Raw genomic sequence first — 17512 nt, 5'->3', positions numbered from 1 at the left:
CTATAATCAGTGAAGATCTTCTGAGGGAATACCTAGAGAGGCTGGATATCTACAAGTCAGCAGGACCAGATTAACTACACCCAAGAGTGCTGAAAGAATTGACTGACATTATCGCACAACCGAGGGCAAAGCTATTCAAAAACCCCTTGGTGCTCGGGTGAGATCTCAGAACACTGGAAGATGGCCAATGTGGTGCCTATCTTCAAGAAAGAAAGGAAGGAGGACCCAGAGAATTATAAGACAATCAGTCTGACCTCAATCCCTGGAAAAATTTACGAAGAATCCATCAGTGATAGGCTAACAGAAGGCACTATTCTAAAAGAGAGCCAACATGGCTCTGTTGCGGGCAGGTCATGCCTAACCAACCTCATCTCCTTCTACGATCACCTGGATAAGGGAGATGAGGTCGACGTTATATACTTGGATTTCAAAAAGGCCTTTGACTTGGTCTCCCATGATGTCTTCCTGCTTAACTTGAGAAATTGTGGCCTCAACAACCTAACAGTCTGGTGGCTGGGAAACTGGCTCCAATGTCGGACCCAGAGAGTATTGATAGACGGAACTGAGTTGACACGACATAAGGTGACCACTGGTGTCCCTCAAGGCTCAGTATTCAGACCAATGCTTTTCAACATTTTCATCAGCGATTTGGATATAGACGTGGAAGGCGTACTAGCAAAGTTTGCAAATGACCCCAAGCTATGGGGGAGTACTGTCATGCTGGAAGACAGGCTGAGGATACAGGCTGACCTAGACAGGCTTGTAAAGTGGATGGATCTAAACCTGATGATGTTTACTACTGAGAAATGTCAAGTGCTCCAGCTGAGAAGAAATAATCCACAATAATCCACTTACAGGCTCGGTGGTGCTACACTAGCCAGCACCAAGGTTCCCTCTAAGGTGCGTGCGTACGCAGCCGCGCACAACTAAAAGTACGGCCACACACAGCCTTTTCAAGGCCACGCACCAGGAGAGACTGGAGCCAGAGCCTGGTGCGGGTTCTGCCAGCTCTGGGGAAGTGCTCTGCTCTCCTGCATCAGGGCCAGGGAGTGGAGCACTTCCCTGGAGCCAGCAGAGGCTGCGCCAGCCGCCCACCCCAGCCTCCATCCCTGCCTGGCCTCACCTCAGGGAGGAGCCACTGCCTGCCCCGAGTGAGGCTTCACCAGCTCCAGGCCACAGCTCCGCTCCCTGGCATGGCCTCCAGGGGCATGTCCCACAGTGTCCTGGAGCCAGTGGAGCCTCACTCGGGGTAGGCAGTGGCTCCTCCCTGAGGTGAGGCAAGAGAGGGAGGGAGGCTGGGGCAAGCCGCTGGCATGGGCTTCACCGGCTCCAGGGAAGTGCTCCACTTCCTGGCCCTGATGTGGGGGAGCGGAGCACTTCCCTGGAGCCAGCGGAGCCTGCGCCAGGCTCTGGCTCCAGCCCCTGGACCCCGGCTCCAGCCCCTGGCCCCTCATCCCCAGCCTCCAGCCACTGGTCCCCAGCCTCTGGCTCCCAGCCCCTGGCCCATGGCTCCAGCCCCTGGCCCCAGCCACCAGCCCCTGGCTTCAGCCCCTGGCCCCCAGCTCCCAGCTCCAGCTTCCGGCCCCAGCTCCAGCCTCTGGCCCCAGCCCCTAGCCCTCTTCGGTAAGTGTCCCGCTCTGGACTGAGGTGGCGCGCTCACAGACCGCTGCTCCTTAGAAGGAACATTGGCCAGCACCACAACTGAAAGAGACCTGGGGGTCATGATCAACCACAAAATGAGCTACCAATGAAATACTATAGCCAGCAAAGCAGACAGCACTCTGGCATGCATCAACCAGTGCATCACAAGCAAGACTAAGGGTGTCATCCTCCCACTCTATTCAGCATTGGTGAGGCTGCAGCTGGAGTACAGGGTCCAGTTCTGGGCGCCCCACTTCAAGAGGGATATAGAGAAGCTGGAAAGAGTCCAAAGCAGGGCCACACAAATGATTACAGGTCTGGAGAACAGACCATATGAGGAGAGGCTGAAGGGCAGGGGACTGTTCAGCCTGGAAAAGAGAAGACTCAGGGGGGACTTGGTGGCAGCCTTTAAATATATAAGGGGTGAACATCAGATTCTAGGAGAACATCTGTTCACCAAGGCACCCCAGGGGAAGACTAGGAATAATAGTCATAAACTGATAGAAGATCACTTCAGATTAGACATAAGGAAAAACTTCTTTATGGTTTGTGCATCCAGAGTCTGGAACAGACTCCTTCCAGAGGTGGTACATTCACTTTCCATGGAGATCTTCAAAAGATGACTGGATGCACACCCCACTGGGGTCATCTGACTACAGCAGTCTTTCCTGCCTTAGAGCAGGGGGGCTGGACCTGATGATCTTGTGAGGTCCCTTCCAGCTCCTAACTTCTATGAATCTATTAATCTAAAACAGTACTGCTTATTTTAAAAATTAAACTTTTTAAGGTTTCCAGCAAATACTTCTCTCTTACTGGTTCTTTCAAAATTTATACTAATGGAAGGCAAGTCTGGAACAAGGTAATTACTTGCCTTTTATTTGACACCTCTAGTTAGTATCTCATTTTTGTATGTGACAGCATATCATGGCTGGCATCTTTATTTCATCATCTGTATATCCTGTCTAGTGATTAAGTTGGCTAGCCATAATTTTCCTTATTTTTTACAAGATAAGTCTCTGAAAATCTCTGGGTCCCAATTGGTTAGGTATGACTTGCCCTTGGTCAGTTCATGCACCTAAAGAGGTCCCAGACAATTGAAAAAGGGCAAATATATTGTCCATCCTCAAGAAAGGGAAGAAGGAAGATCTGGGGAACTACAGACTGGTCAGCCTCACCTCAGTCCCTGGAAAAATCATGGAGCAGGTCCTCAAGGAATCAATTTCTAAGCACTTGGAAGAGAAAAAGGGTGATTAGAAACAGTCAGTATGGATTCAGCAAAGACAAGTCATGTTTGACCAACTTAATTGCTTTCTATAATTGTGCATATATTGTGGATGCACAATAGTGAACATGATATACCTCAACTTAAACAAGGCTTTTGATATGGTCTCTCATAACGTTCTTGCAAGTAAGCTAAGGAAGTACGGGTTGGTTGAATGGAAGGTCAAGTGGATAAAGAACTGGCTGGATCATTGGACTTAAACAGTAGTAATCAATGGCTCAGTGTCTAGTTGGCAACCCATACCAAGTGGAGTGCCCCAGGGGTTGGTCCTGGGGCTGGTTTTGTTCAGTGTCCTCATCAGTGATCTGGAAGATTCATAGATTCATAGACTCCAAGGTCAGAAGGGACCTCAGTGTGCCATCTAGGCTGATCCCCTGCCCCTGCCAGGCAAGAAAGGGTCACCAAACCTGGGATCATGTGATCCCAGCTAGGTGCCTGTCCAGACTCCTCTTGAAGACCCCCAAGGATGAGGTGAGCACCACCTCCCTTGGAAGCCTATTCTAGATCCTGGCAACCCTGACCGTGAAGAACTTTTTTCTAATGCCCAGTCTAAACCTACTCTCCAATAGCTTATGGCCATTGTTCCTTGTTATTCCAGGGGGTGCCATGGTAAACAGATCATTGCCTACTTTGTGTTGCTCCCCTTTATGAATTTGTACGCCGCCACAGCGTCCCCTCTTAACCTTCTCTTGGAGAGGCTGAAAAGGTTAAGGTCCCTTAGCCTTACCTCATAGGGCCTTCCCTGCAGGCCTCCAATCAGACAAGTGGCTCTTCTTTGGACCCTCTCCAGGTTGTCCGCATCCTGCTTGAACTGCGGCATCTAGAACTGGACACAGTACTCCAGCTGTGGCCTGACCAGTGCCATGTAGAGAGGGAGAATCGCCTCCCTGGACCTGTTTGTGAAGCGCCTATGGATGTACAACAAGGTGCGATTGGCTTTGCCGACAACTTCATCACATTGGCGGCTCATGTTCATCCTAGGGTCAACAGTGACTCCAAGATTTCTTTCTGCCTCAGTGGTGCTGAGAAGGTCGCCCCTCAGCCTATAGGTATGATGGCAGCTTTTCCTCCCTAGATGCAGCCCCTTGCACTTGTCCTTATTGAATTGCATCCTGTTGTTCTCTGCCCAATCTGTTGAGGTCAGCCTGGATCTGGTTCCTCCTCTCCAGAGTGTTGACTTTACCCCATATTTTAGTGTCACCTGCAAATTTAGACAGGGTGCTTCCCACCCCCTTGTCCAGATCACTGATGAAGATGCTGAACAGCACAAGCCCCAGAACTGGGCCCTGAGGGACTCTACTGCACACATCTTTCCAGGTTGGCACTGACCCATCCACCGCCACCCTCTGAGTGTGACCCCTGAGCCAGTTTGCTACCCGTTCTACCATATAATCATCCATGGCAAATCTCCTCAGTTTATTAATAAGGATGGTATGGGATACTGTGTCAAAGGCCTTCTTGAAGTCCAGATACATAACATCCACCTCAACTCCTGCATCTTAACATTTGGTGGCCTTGTCATAAAAAGAAACTAGGTTAGTCAGGCAGGACCTGCCCACTATAAACCCACGTTAGTTGCCCCTCCGCATCACATTAGCCAGTGGGCTCCTACAGATGTGTTCCTTGATAATTTTTTTTAGGTTTTTCCCTGGGATAGAGGTAAGGCTGACTGATCTATAGTTCCCCGGAACCTCCTTCCTCCCCTTCTTAAAGATTGGGACAACACTGGCCCTCTTTCAATCCTCCAGGACCTAACCCAAACACCATGAGTGCTCATATATCCTTGCTAGTGGTTCAGCTATGACACTCGCTAATTCCTTCATTACCCGTGGGTGGAGTCCCTCCAGTCCCACTGATTTGAACATGTCCAGTCCCTCCAAGTGTCCTTTTACCATATCAGCACTGACGGTTGGTCGGCTGATGTTCCCCTTGTTGATGTCCATGATGCATATTGAGGGGTTGTTTAGATTCCCATTTAAGAAGACAGAGGCAAAAAACTTACTGAAGAGCTCTGCCTTGTCCCTGCTATCCGTCACTAAGCCCCCCTGCCCGTCCTGTAGGGGTCCTATGCTACCCTGCACCCTCTTTTTGCTCCCAATGTACCTAAAGAAGGACTTTCTATTGTCCTTAATCCCTGCCACTAGCCTGAGTTCTGGAGCTGCCTTGGCCTTCCTGACTGACTCCCTACAGGTGTGGGCCAAGGAAGTGTACTCCTCCTTGCTAGCTACCCCCTGCTTCCACTTTCTGTATGCTACTTTTTTTGCCCTTAAGGTATCCTGGATGACCTTGGTTAGTCAAAGGGGCTTCCTGGCCCCTTTGCCCCTTTTCTCTGCCATGGGATTGTCTCACTCTGAGCCCAAAGAATGGTATCCTTAAGGAATGACCACCCCTCCTGGATCCCCCAAAGCATCTAGGCTCTTGGTTCCTAGTACCCTGCTAGCCAATCCACTGAGTCTATTAAAGTCAGCCTTTTTAAAGTTTAGCACCTGCATCCTGCTAGGTATAGTGCCCGCCCTTCTCTGGATAGTGAATTTTATCATTTGGTGATAGCTGTCCCCTAAGTTCCCCTGAATCTTCAGGTCCCCCACCAGGATGTCCCCTGTGGCCAACACCAAGGCAAGCAAGGTGTTACCCTTGGTGGGACTCCTTACCTCCTGTGTTAGGTGGGGGTCCTGAATGCAGGTTAAGAACCTGCATGAGAGGTTAGATCTAGCTGAATGTTCCTCCCAGCATACATCTGGGTAGTTAAGGTCCCCATGACTACCATGTATCTAGACTGCACAGCCTCTGAGAGCTGCCTGGAAAATTCCCCGTCTAGCTCGTCCTCCTGGTGCAGATGTCTGTAGTAGACCCCCACCACCAGGTCCCTTTCCCCCTGACCCCCTTAGATCCTAACCTACAGAGTCTCTGCTTGTTCATCCCCTGATTCCAATTTGATTAGGGAAGATGTGTACTGTTCTTTGACACAGAGAGCAACACCCCCTCCTTTTTTCCCTTCTCTATCTCTCCTGTACAACCTATAGCCCTCTATTCCTACCACCCAGTCATGAGTAGAGTTCCACCAGGTTTCCGTTAGACCCACTAGGTCAAAGTTACTGCAAGAATTCTAGATCCTCTTGCTTGTTTCCCATGGTCCTGGCATTTGTATATATACATTTAATTCCCCTGGTGGCTACCCCTAGATTGCCCCTATACTCCTATCTAATAGGTTGTTTGATACTTACCTGGACTGATCTTGTGGGTATCTCATGGTTTAGTGTTCCATGAACCCCTCCGTCCTTGTCCTCCCCTTCTCCTGACGAACCTAGTTTAAAGCCTGCCAGAGGAAATCAGCCAACCTGAAAGAGGACACATGCTTACCTTTGGGGGAGAAATGTAGCCCATCCCACCCGAGCATGTCTTTTGTTCGGAAGTATGGGTCATGGTCCAAAAAGCCAAAGCCCATCTCGTAACAACAGCTCCAAAGCCGTAAGCTGGCCTTCCTGATGCAGGTCTCATGGTGTCATCCATGTCTGCTCACTGGGAGGACAGATGAGAAGACCACTTTTGCTTCTGTCTCCTTCACCTTGGCCCCTAGAGCCTTGTAGTTCTTCATGAGGTGATCTAGATTGTTCCCAGCCACATCATTAGTGCCCACATGGATTAGAACCATGGCGTAATAATCGGTGGGCCAGATAAGGTTCGGGATCATTTCTGTCACATCCCGAATGGGATGGAGTGTACCATCAGCAAGTCTGTGATTGACACCAAGCTGAGGGAATAGTAGATGCATTGAAGGGTAGGGCTAGAATTCAGAGGGACCTGGGGAAATTGAAGGATTGTACCAAAAGAAATGTCTATGACAAATATGTTCAATAAGGAGAAGTGCAAAGTCCTGCACTTAGGGAAGAACAGTCCCATGCGCCAATATAGGCTGGGGACTGACTGGCTATGCAGCAGCTCTGCAGAAAAGGCCCTGGGGGTTGCAGTGGACAATAAGCTGAATATGAGTCAACACTGTGCCCCTGTTGCAAAGGTGGTTAACAGCATATTGGACTGCATTAGTAGGAGCATTGCCACCAGATTGTGGGAAATGATTCCTCCCTTCTATTTAGCACTGGTGACGTCATATCCGGGGTACCGTATGCAGTTTTGGGCCCCCTGCTACAGAAAGGATGTGGACAAATTGGAGGGAGTCCAGTGGAGGGCAGTAAAAATGGTTAGGGGGCTGGAGCACATGACTTCTGAGGAGAGGCTAAGGGAACTGGGCTTATTTAGTCTGGAAAAGAGAAGATTGAAGGGGGATTTGACAACAGCCTTCAGCTACCTGAAGCGTGGTTCCAAAGAGGATGGTGCTAAACTGTTTTCAGTGGTGGCAGATGACAGAACAAGAACCAATGGTCTCGAGTTGTAGCAAGCAAAGTTTAGGTTAGATATTAGGAAAACTTTTTCACTAAGAAGGTAGTAAAGCACTGGAACACGGTACCTATAATGACTGTGTAATCACCATCCTTGGAGATTTTTAAGACCCAGCTAGACAAAGCCTTGGCTGGGATGATCTGGTTGGGGATGGTCTTGCTTTGAATAGGGGACTGAACTAGATGATCTCCTGAGGTCCCTTCCAACCCATATTTTCTATGATTCTATAATAATCTTTAGATTTTATTAACTTCCCAGTATTTAAGTCTGTACTATCTTCTTACACAGAGAGGTAGTTAGCTGTGTTAGTCTGAAATCAGACAAAAAGCACGGTAGAGGTGCACCTTACACTAACTGAATTAGAGATGCATAAGTTTTATTGAGCAATAGCTCATTTAGCATCTGATTCAGTTAGTCAATAAGATGCCCTCTACCCTGTGTTCTCACAATTCATATTCTCCAAGTCGTCATTTACAACTTTCCCAGCTTAAATCAGATGTAAATTTAATCTATGCTCTCATCCATCCTCTTTCAGTTTTCAAAATCATGACCTAGTGAAATAACCAACTTATCTAGGATTCCAATCAGTCTTAACACATTGAACAATTTATTATTGTGGGTTTGAAAAAAAAATCCAAATTCTTGTTTTATTTTATAACAAGATGATGTGTTTCTAATGTGTAATCAGGAGCCTAAAGCCCCAGAGTGTAGTATATTCGCTCTTTTTTTATTTTATCTGCTAAGTTTATCTTCTCGTGAGAGAGAAATATTTACCTTGATGACCACATTTTTGTTTTATTCTGAATCACAGTAGAGCTCTCTGAGTTCTTGGACATATGTTCACTACAATACTGAAGCTATTTTCAGTACTACAAAAAAGTATTATGAGGGTATACAATCCATTACAACCATCACAGCAAGAGTGCCAGGTATTACAGTACCGACTGTCCACTGGCTGAACAGCTGTGGGGAGAGTGGAGCACTGTGAGATGCTGGGGGGATCCTGTAGCATTACATGTAAGTGTCCAAATGTTACAAGTAACACGACAAAGCATAGGCCTGCAAAGAAGTTTCTTTTTGAAACAGGAACTTTTTTTGTAGTGAATCCACCTTTTCTGTAATGCTACAAACAACCTGAATGTGTGGACCCTTGTTTTGTAACACTACAAGGTTGTATATAACACTACAAAAGTAACTTTTGTCCAAGACCCAAGTAATTACTTACTGCTGCTTCCTTGATGTGCTTATAAATTGATTGCTTTAATTAATTTTCCAGGTATTGGAGTACAGTCTGCTAGTCTCTGATTCCTAAGGCCATCCTACCTTCTTTTTAATCCTCTGAGGACACATCTATATGGGGAAGTTATTAGGAAGTAGGCTAAGGTGGAAATTTGTAGCCCACTAGCTACTTTGCACCAGTGTTTTCCTTGTGAACAGTCTTGGCGCACACTGAGACCTTTTGCATGAGGTAGTTCATTCCCTGTCATTTAGTCTGCACTGAAAGGGTCTACATGAATTAGTGTGATGCAACTAGTGCACTGTAAATTTGAGCTCTTGCTTAAGGCAGTAACTTCTGCATATAGACAAACCCTAATTTTTTTAGATGGGGGATTTGAAAGAATATCTGACAGTGGTATTTTTTTTAAAGGCAGTAGTACTTTCCTCTGCTACTCTAAATCTTTTGGATAACTCTGCAGGTATTCAATGAAAAATATTTCTTGGTAGAAATTGATGACTTGCGACCTGAATGCCTGAATACCCCGTCCTATGTTTGCCATGTGAACAGTGCTGGTATTTTCCCTGTTCAGTGGAGTCTGAAAAATGGATTGCATCTCAGCCCCCCACCAGGTAGGTCTGCAGTCTCATCACACACAGGTTCTAGAAGGTCTCAATGGAAAGGAGGGATTGCTAACCTCAGAGACTTGTGTAAATACCCAGGCTAGAACTGCATTTTTTCAAGACTTTGTGCAACACTGGAGATAAAGTGGTAAGAGTGATCTAAATGCAAAGAGACAGCAGTGGAATCAAGGTATCCCATAGAGATGTACTCTGGTGTGAGATTGTCACTGGCTAGGGCTGCTCCAGACAGTGCTGATCTTAAGAAGGGAAAAGGGAGGCTTCTGGGTATCTACACAGGAAAGGGTCTGTTCTAGGACAGTGCGGGCCAACCTTTTTTGGCAGGTGTGCTACAAATTAAGCCCTGTGCCCTCCCCAAGTACAACTTCAGTCTCCTTTCCAATTGACTTGCTGCTCCCTACACCCTGTGTTTCCTGCTTGATCTGCTTTTCTGCTTTCTGATCCATGCCCAATCTGATTCTTTGCTTAAAGGTCCCTGCACCGTATGCCACATATCACACATGGAGGCCACCTGTGCCACTTAAAGCATTTGTGCCACAGGTCGGCCACCCCTGTTCAATATAGTATCAGACCCCAGTAAACATGACATTGGAATCTGTTGCTGGACATAAGGCTCCTACTCTGCCTCTTAGTGGTGTTAGGTTAATGGTTTTTTTCCTGTTACTTGGAAAGGAATGAGAGTTGTTGGTTAAAAACTAGTCTACAGGTTAGCAGTTTCCTAAAATATGTATTTCACAGGATGGAGGGAGAATAGCCATTGTATCCACTGACTTCCTTTCGAAGACTCTCAGATGGAAAGGTCTGTTACAGTTCAGAGCTGGGGGTTTTATGCTGCCACTCTTCATAATGCCTGAGTTGCATTAGCTTTTCATTGGCTTATAGAAACATAAATTGTGAGTTTCTCTTCCCTCTCCTTGGGTCAGGTGTACTAGTTGTACCAGCATAATTGTACCAGCATAGTTGTACACTCCTTCTCCACATACATGATCCAGACCTGTAAATTCTAACCACTTCATCACATAACAGAAACCCACCAGATGGCTCCAGTCCTCTGACCAACACCATAAGTAGTGATGTCTGCTCTGGAGGGCAGCTGGATTCACTGAGACACCATTTGGGTATACCTTTTGGCTGACATAATAGAGCAAACATAAAAGCTCCTGTTGTGGTGATTCCCAGAAGGAGTTAGGTGGACTTTATTATTTTGAAGATAAATAGTATTATAGATCCTTTTTCTATAAATTCCTCAACCCCAGTCATGGTAGTAGTACTCTGTATTGGGTATACTTTAGCTATCTGTTTTGAAGCAGTGGTTCTCCCCTTGGAGATACTCTGCCAGTTTCAGTTGCATCTAGTATCCTATGCTGGCAGAATAGCATAACAGTGCTGTTCCTTGGTACTTACTTCCCATCCTTTTGTCTTTGTTTTGTTCATCAGAGAGCATGGGAAGGGAATATTTGATCTAAATACCCATTGTCTTTGCAGTGGACTCCAGTCCTCCTTAGAAATCTGCATTACGCTTATATAAAGGCTCCAGAAATCAAGCTGAAAACTGGCCTGACTGAATATATTAGACATTTATGGTAGACTAGCAAATTGCCCATCAAGAATGATGGTGGGGGTGCTGGTGGGGACAGATGTCTGTGTCCGTCCTCCCCCCCACCTTAGGCCAGGGCTGGGGCTGCTACTCAGCTCCCCCGCTGCTTCGGGCCAGGGCCTGGGCCTGCGCCATTTCCCTTCCACTTCAGGCTGGGGCCTGGGCTGTTCCCCACCTCCCCCTGCCGCTTTGGGCCAGAGCCAGGGTCGGGGCCAGAGCTGTTTCCCCCCTCCTCTTTGGGCCAGGCCTGGAGCCATTCCCCACCTCCCCCCACCACTTTGGGCAGAGGCCAGAGCCACTCCCTACCTCCCCCTTGCCACTTCGGGCCAGGGCCAGGGCCTGTGACTGCAGCAGCAGTCACAGCTGTGGCAGGGCACAGTTGCCGGTAACCCTCCTTCCCTCCCATGTTCCCCACCGCCTCCCCTCCCTACCGGCTATTGGGGTGGCGGGGCTGGCTCCAAGAAGCAGACCAGCGGGGAGGGCGGGGTCCATCCCCTCCATTTTGGTGGTGCTCCAGTCCCCACCATCCCACTCAGCCTCCAAGGAACAGGAGAGAGAGGCCCCCTTCAGCCCCTCAGTCCCTATTGTCATGACAGCGCTCCGCCATCCGTCTCTGTCTGTGCAGAGCACTCTGATTGGCTGCCCAGACAGCCAACCAGAGTGCAAATAAAGCATTATGGAGAGATAGACAGACAGACTAAGGCTTTTATTCTATTAGAATTCTCCATTAGGCCATGCTTATAGAAAATAAGTTACCATGCTTTAAAGTTCCTATGTAGGCAATCATAATGATTCATCCTTGTTACTCTACTCAGAATTTATTTCATGGATACAATACTTCAGGGAAATAACTATTTCTGTTAAATCTATATCAAAGTGGATTGGAAATTTTAATTTTAAAGCTGAAACTTTTATCTGGTCCAGATAACCAAAAATATAGTCAGGGTTCAATGTATCTTTTTTCTATGAGGAATTCAAAATCCCCTATTGACTTGCTCACCAGGGCCAAATTTAGCCAGTTTGTTTGCTGATGAAGAATAGAAATAGCATATTATCTAGTCTAGTAAGAAACTGTAGTTAACAACTGATTACCAGGGACCCAGATTTTCTGTTTGCTGTGAAAAAATGTGAGGAAATGTGTTTTCTCCTTTCACAGAGAAAAACATGGATTTTCTCCTTTAAAGGAGACAAATGCAGGAAAGCATGGATTTCCCCTTGCAGGCTGGCAGAGTTCCAGACTGCAAGGGACTTCTTGAAGCTAGGGAGAGTGGGGAGGGCAATCAGAGGCAAGAGATAACTACATGCATGTGCACACCTACATGCATATGGTAGCGAAGCACCAGTAGAGAACAGCTCCTACAGATCCTTCCAGGTAAGTCTGTGGGGTCGGGGGGGGCACAGGTGACATGTTCTGGGGGTTCGGGGAGCACAGGTGATGGGTTGAGGGGTGGGGGAGTACAGACAATGCATTTGGGGGCAGGAGGGCCAAGGCGATGCTGTGGAGAAGTCACATGACCCCTGAGATTTCTACACCCACAGGGGGTGCAAGGCCGCAGCTGGGCAAGAGCCATCTCCACGGCCCGGCAGGTGAGACCCGGAACTACCAACATGAGGTGTAGCAATGGCAGCGCAGAGTTGTTCCCCCACCGCTGCTGGGTGGGCGGGGGCACCTCACCTACATGGCCATGGTGGAATGGTGCTCTCTGTTCTGCTGGATCCCACCCACTGGGCCACGGAGGTGGCTCCTGCCTGGAACTGGGTCTGGCCTGGCTGCAGCCCCATGCCACAGTGTGGGCACAGAAATCTCATGGGGAACATGCCCCTTCCCCCCACTTTTGCATTGCTTGTGCCTTCTGCATGCCCTCATGTATGACCTGTACCTGTACCGCCCCCCTTCACCACACATCCACTCCATTCCCCACACACTGGAGGGCTGTGGGCAGGGGGGTGTGGGTGGGGAGTGAAGGGCAGTGGGTCAGGAGTGAAAGACACCAGCAGGGCCAGGGGGCTGTGGTTTGGGAGTGAGGGGCACCGGCACAGCCAGTGGGAGGCAGGTCAGGAGTAAGGGGACTGGCACAGGCAGGGGCAGCGCACCAGCATATCAGGGCTGCTCAGTGCTCCAAAGCAGTGGGGGGCATAGCCTCAGCTGGACCTACATCCTGGTGAGTGAAGGTGACAGGGGAAGCTCTGATTTTCTATGATAAACAAAAATCAAATGCCAAAACTTATAGATATTTAGAATTCATTTTATACTAATGATTGAGGCACTGGTAGGCTTCCAAATTGCTTGAAAATTCCAAATATATCAATTAAATAGTGTGTTCAACTGATACTTCTATAGTGGTGTTTCATTTTAATCATGCAAAAACACAAATTTCAGGATTTTTTTCATAAGAGAATTTGAGATTTTTTTTATCAAACAATTTGGGATTTTTAAACTGAGAAAACTAGGATCCCTGCTGATAACTCTTGAGCCTTGTAGGTTAGGAACTTTGCCAGGAGTCCAAATGCTTTCTTTAAAAGGCAGTGCACATATAGTATCATATGTTGGTTACTTCCCTCTCCCACTTAGAATCTCCTAAGTAGTCCCAGGTGAACTGTCTCTAGAAGTAAGTAGGAGGCTTGCTCATCTCTTACTCATAAGTACATGGAGGATTTAAGGGAGGGAAGGTGAGATTTATACATATTACTTTATCTTATATCAAAGACTGGCCTGTCAGTTCTGAATTCTCTGGATTGACAGGTGTTTATAGAAATGTAGAGGTGTTTGAGGAAGAGAAGAGAAGCCCACAAGCTGCAGAGCATCACTTTAAAACAGAGCTTTCTAGCTGGCAGCTTATAGGCCTCATCTGGCCCCTGAGGAGTGAAAACATAGCCCCCAGGCTCTCGTCCAGGTGCCCTTCCACCACTTCTGTAGCTACTGTCACTGGAGTCTCCAAGCTCCCCTTCCTTCCTGTGGCTTCCATTTCCTGCCCCTAAGGACAGAGTAGGATAACATAGTTGGTGGGACAGAGGGAGCCCATAGTCAGGTAACTCAGGCACATCTGGAGACCCTGTGTAGTGCAGCACGGGGGTGCCAGCACAGTACATCGTAAGGGGTCGGGTCTTTGATGCCCAGGGCAGCAAGGGGGGCCATGTGGCCCAGTATGGTGTGCAGGGCCAAGCTTGAGGATCTAGCCACTCAGAAGTTGGACAGCTCTGACCCAATGAATGAAAAACTATGTAGGGCCTGAGCCTGTGGTGCATGTTTGGGAGACATTCCACCTGATCTTCAATGGGAATGGTGCTGGATTAAGTCTCTGTGACAATGAAGTCTGGAGGCTCTGCCCAGAAATTTAAATTATCCTTATTCTGGATAATGCTAGTATTGGTTGAAAGCAGTCATGTTTAATCCATTTAAACAACGATTTTGCTTGCTCTTTGCTCAGGTTATTCCAGGCAGGACTTTGATTGGGCGGACTACCTCAAACAGTGTGGTGCTGAGGCTGCTCCCCAGAGCTGTTTTCCTTTGGTGAGCTTCTGTAGAACGATGCCTTTTCTTATGTAGGTGGCCATTGGTACCTGTGGCCTAATTAAATAACGATTGTGCTTTCTGTGGCAGTTGTTAGTACTTCAATCTAATCTTATGGCTACTAAAAAAAACAGAAGCGCCTTGTGAGTGGTGTGTAAAGGTGGACCAAAGTGCTTGAACACTGAGTTTCCAAACGAGGAGACTATGAACCTGATGCTGTTTTCAGTGTCTGCATAAATCCAAAGTAAAACACCTCACATAACAGGTAGTTTCCACGGAGTTGCTGCAAATTTGCACTGCCCTGGGGGTGTGTATGTTAAGTGTTTTTTTCCTTGGCTTATCCTTTTCTACTTATCTAGATTGCTGCTGTCTTCCTAAACTATATTTTTAACTTAACATTTAATAAATACTCACTCATTTTTACAAATGAACTGATAGGCTCTTACCTCGTAGGATTAGATTTAGAGTATTTGTCTTTCTCTACCATGGGGATGTTATCACAGTCTCCTGAAGCAGAGCAGTTTATATGAGGAGCACCAAGTGTTTCCTATAACCTTTGCCACCCTTCTTTACTTAAACTATTTAGGCCCCTTGAATTTATTGAGGGACATCCCTTACACTTTGATTTGAAGACAGTGCTCCAGGCAAGTTTCTCCTTATGCCATGTTCTCTTCTTGCTCCTTCCCCTAACTATCTGCAAATACAAGCTGTGGTCCTTTGCAAGTAGCTGAATACTTACCCTTTCTCCAAGAATGGTGGGTTGAGAGGCATTGAGGACTGCACAATATCTCCAAAGTTGTTAATTATTAGTTGTTATAAAAGTCAGTAGATGATGGTTTAGGTAGGGACAGTAAAAAAAATCCTGCTGTTTTGGGAAAAAAGCAAAAAACAAAAATGCCCCTCCCTTGCCAGATGCAAAACCTGTACCTAATTTGGATGAGGAAAGACATTTACTTGGGATTGTCACAGATGCATTGAAAATAGTTCTCGAGGCTCAAAGGAAAAAGGCAGACTAAGGTAACCTTCTGCCTTGCCTGCTAATTTTCAGTTTGCAGGTGAAAGAGATAGCTAGCAGAAAAGTTGTTGGGAGGCGTTTCTTAATTGCTGAATAGTATTGATTAAATCCTGTCAGCAAGTTTCATAGCTGCATCCATCTCATGTTTCGGTGCAAATACACACTTGCATGTGTCTGTCATTAAATACCTAACTGGCTTGCTTTACTAAAATACCTTGTAATCTGAAATAGGCTTACATCTTCCAACACCTCTTAATTACGCTAGAAATTCCTCTGGATCCTTGTGTGCTTACATGTTTTCAGATCTCCCATCACACACATGTAATCAAGACTGTTCAATATAGTCCTTCACATGGAAGTTTATAACTTGTGCACTGGTAAATGCATGTATATTTACTTGATTCAAACTCTTCTTGATCTGTCATCCTTTCATTAGCTCACTTCTGACCACGGATTTAAAGAGAACATGAAGCTTGAAGCTGTGAATCCTGTTGATGCTGAGGAAATTTGCATTGCTACAGTTACCAAGGTGAAAGGTTCCTATCTCTGGCTTCAGCTGGAAGGTAAGTATGATTTGATGGGAGAAAGATTTGAACTGGATTTGACCTTCCCACACATGGTGTTAGTTCCACAGTCTGACACAGAGATTGTAATAAATTGTCAGGCTTTCTGCTAATAATGGCCAGGAGTCACCATATTATCACATATATCATACCTCAGAATAAGATATGCACCTGGTTTTTGAAAGGCAGAAAGAAGGAAAAAAGATCTTTCCTTGTAGTAAGTAATTGATTAGGAGCAGATTCTGCTCCTTGCCAATTGTATACCAACTTTATTTTGACTTTTGCCCTGCTGAAGTGACAAACTGTTGTTACCGAATTTGTCTGCATATCCTGCACTCTCCTGTTTCCAGCTTCTGATTTTGGAGAAAAAGGCATGATATATGCAAGAAAATATGGTACCATCTCCTTCAATAGGAATGCAGTATTGCTGGCCTATTCTTTTTGTCCCATCCTAGGTATTAAGGCTCTGCTTGTATAGAAAATGTCTGTCCCCAGTGTGCTGCCTTATTCCAAGCAGGCTGCCTTACTCCAGGCAGGCTGCCTTCTACGCTGGAAGCAAAGTAGTTGTGTTTCTGAAGACAGGCTGCTTGGCACTGTGACTTTCAATGAGAGTTAGTCCTTCCCAAGAATCTCATAGTGGTGGTTGCCCTTCTCCCAGTTTCAAAGGCAGCTTTCCCAGTGACTGAGCGCTTCTTGGGGATGGGAAATCTACCAGCTAGATAAGATTAGCGTAACAATGCGCACTTGAGGTAAAAATTGCTCTTTGTAGAGTAGCGGTTCCCAACGCCAGGTCGCAACCCAAATGAGGGTTTCAGGGGCAATGCCGCTGGTGCCGCACAGAAAAGAGGAGCCGTGCTGCGTGCCAGGAGCTCCCCCGCCACCACTACCACACTCTGCACCCAGCAGCAGGGTGCAGAAAAAAAAAACTTCGGAACCACCGATGTAGAGAGTCAGCATTAGGTCTCTGCACTGTGCAAATCCAGTTTCATCATCAGTTTGAGGGCTGTCCTCGTTCTCTATATAGAGCATAGGCTTTGTCCTATTTTGTGCATACATTTGATTTTGATCAAAACTTAACAGAGGTCTAAAAGTTGTATAGCACTTGTTAGATTTTCCTTTTAAAAGTATCTCCAAAATAGGGATGGTCCATGTTATACATGCTTTTCTATAGTCTTCCTCCCAGTCATTTGTTCTTTTAATGGCCCAAGTTGCACTTACTTTTCATTCCACTACTCTGTTGAATGAAAGGAAATGACACTGCTGCTTGTAGGAGTGAAGAAATAAGATCTGGAAACAGTTACTATTCAATGAAGGGAGGAAAGGAATAAACAACTGATGTTGTTCCAGAAGACTCTATTAAGCAAAAGTAATTATGCTGCCAAACTTAGCAGATGAAATACAGACTTGTTTTAAAACTGCTGTTCTTTTTAAATTTTGCTTCTGTTGACTGAATAGGCTCCAAAACGGCAGTCCCTGAATGCATAGTGAGTGTGGAATCTATGAATATATTTCCTGTGGGTTGGTGCGAGACCAATGGATACCAGCTCAGACCTCCTCGAAGAGCAATAGGTACTAATTCTGTTCTGCCAAATTTGTTTTTTGTAATTAACAGTACTCATTGTAGGAATGGAAGGTTTTGTGAGGTTCT

At 46.5% G+C, this 17512-nt stretch overlaps 1 protein-coding gene across 5 annotated transcripts in view; it reads left to right on the top strand.

Annotated features, from left to right (window-relative positions):
• SFMBT1 (Scm like with four mbt domains 1) overlaps positions 1–17512 on the top strand; it is a 204296-nt gene that overhangs the window by 130086 nt on the left and 56698 nt on the right. For all 5 annotated transcript variants that reach the window (XR_016438428.1, XM_090021264.1, XM_090021267.1 and 2 more), the window contains exons 9-12: positions 9019–9169; positions 14204–14286; positions 15738–15864; positions 17320–17433. Coding sequence is in view for 4 of the 5 variants with exons in the window: in XM_090021264.1 (XP_089877390.1) it covers positions 9019–9169; positions 14204–14286; positions 15738–15864; positions 17320–17433 (475 nt within the window). In the remaining variant the exon portion in view is untranslated. The remainder of the gene's footprint in view (positions 1–9018; positions 9170–14203; positions 14287–15737; positions 15865–17319; positions 17434–17512) is intronic.

The sequence above is a fragment of the Crocodylus siamensis genome, chromosome 11 (assembly GCF_052110815.1).
Source record: "Crocodylus siamensis isolate JL-2025a chromosome 11, ASM5211081v1, whole genome shotgun sequence".
Classification (NCBI taxonomy): domain Eukaryota; kingdom Metazoa; phylum Chordata; order Crocodylia; family Crocodylidae; genus Crocodylus; species Crocodylus siamensis.
This window is presented reverse-complemented; position numbering and strand designations above follow the sequence as displayed.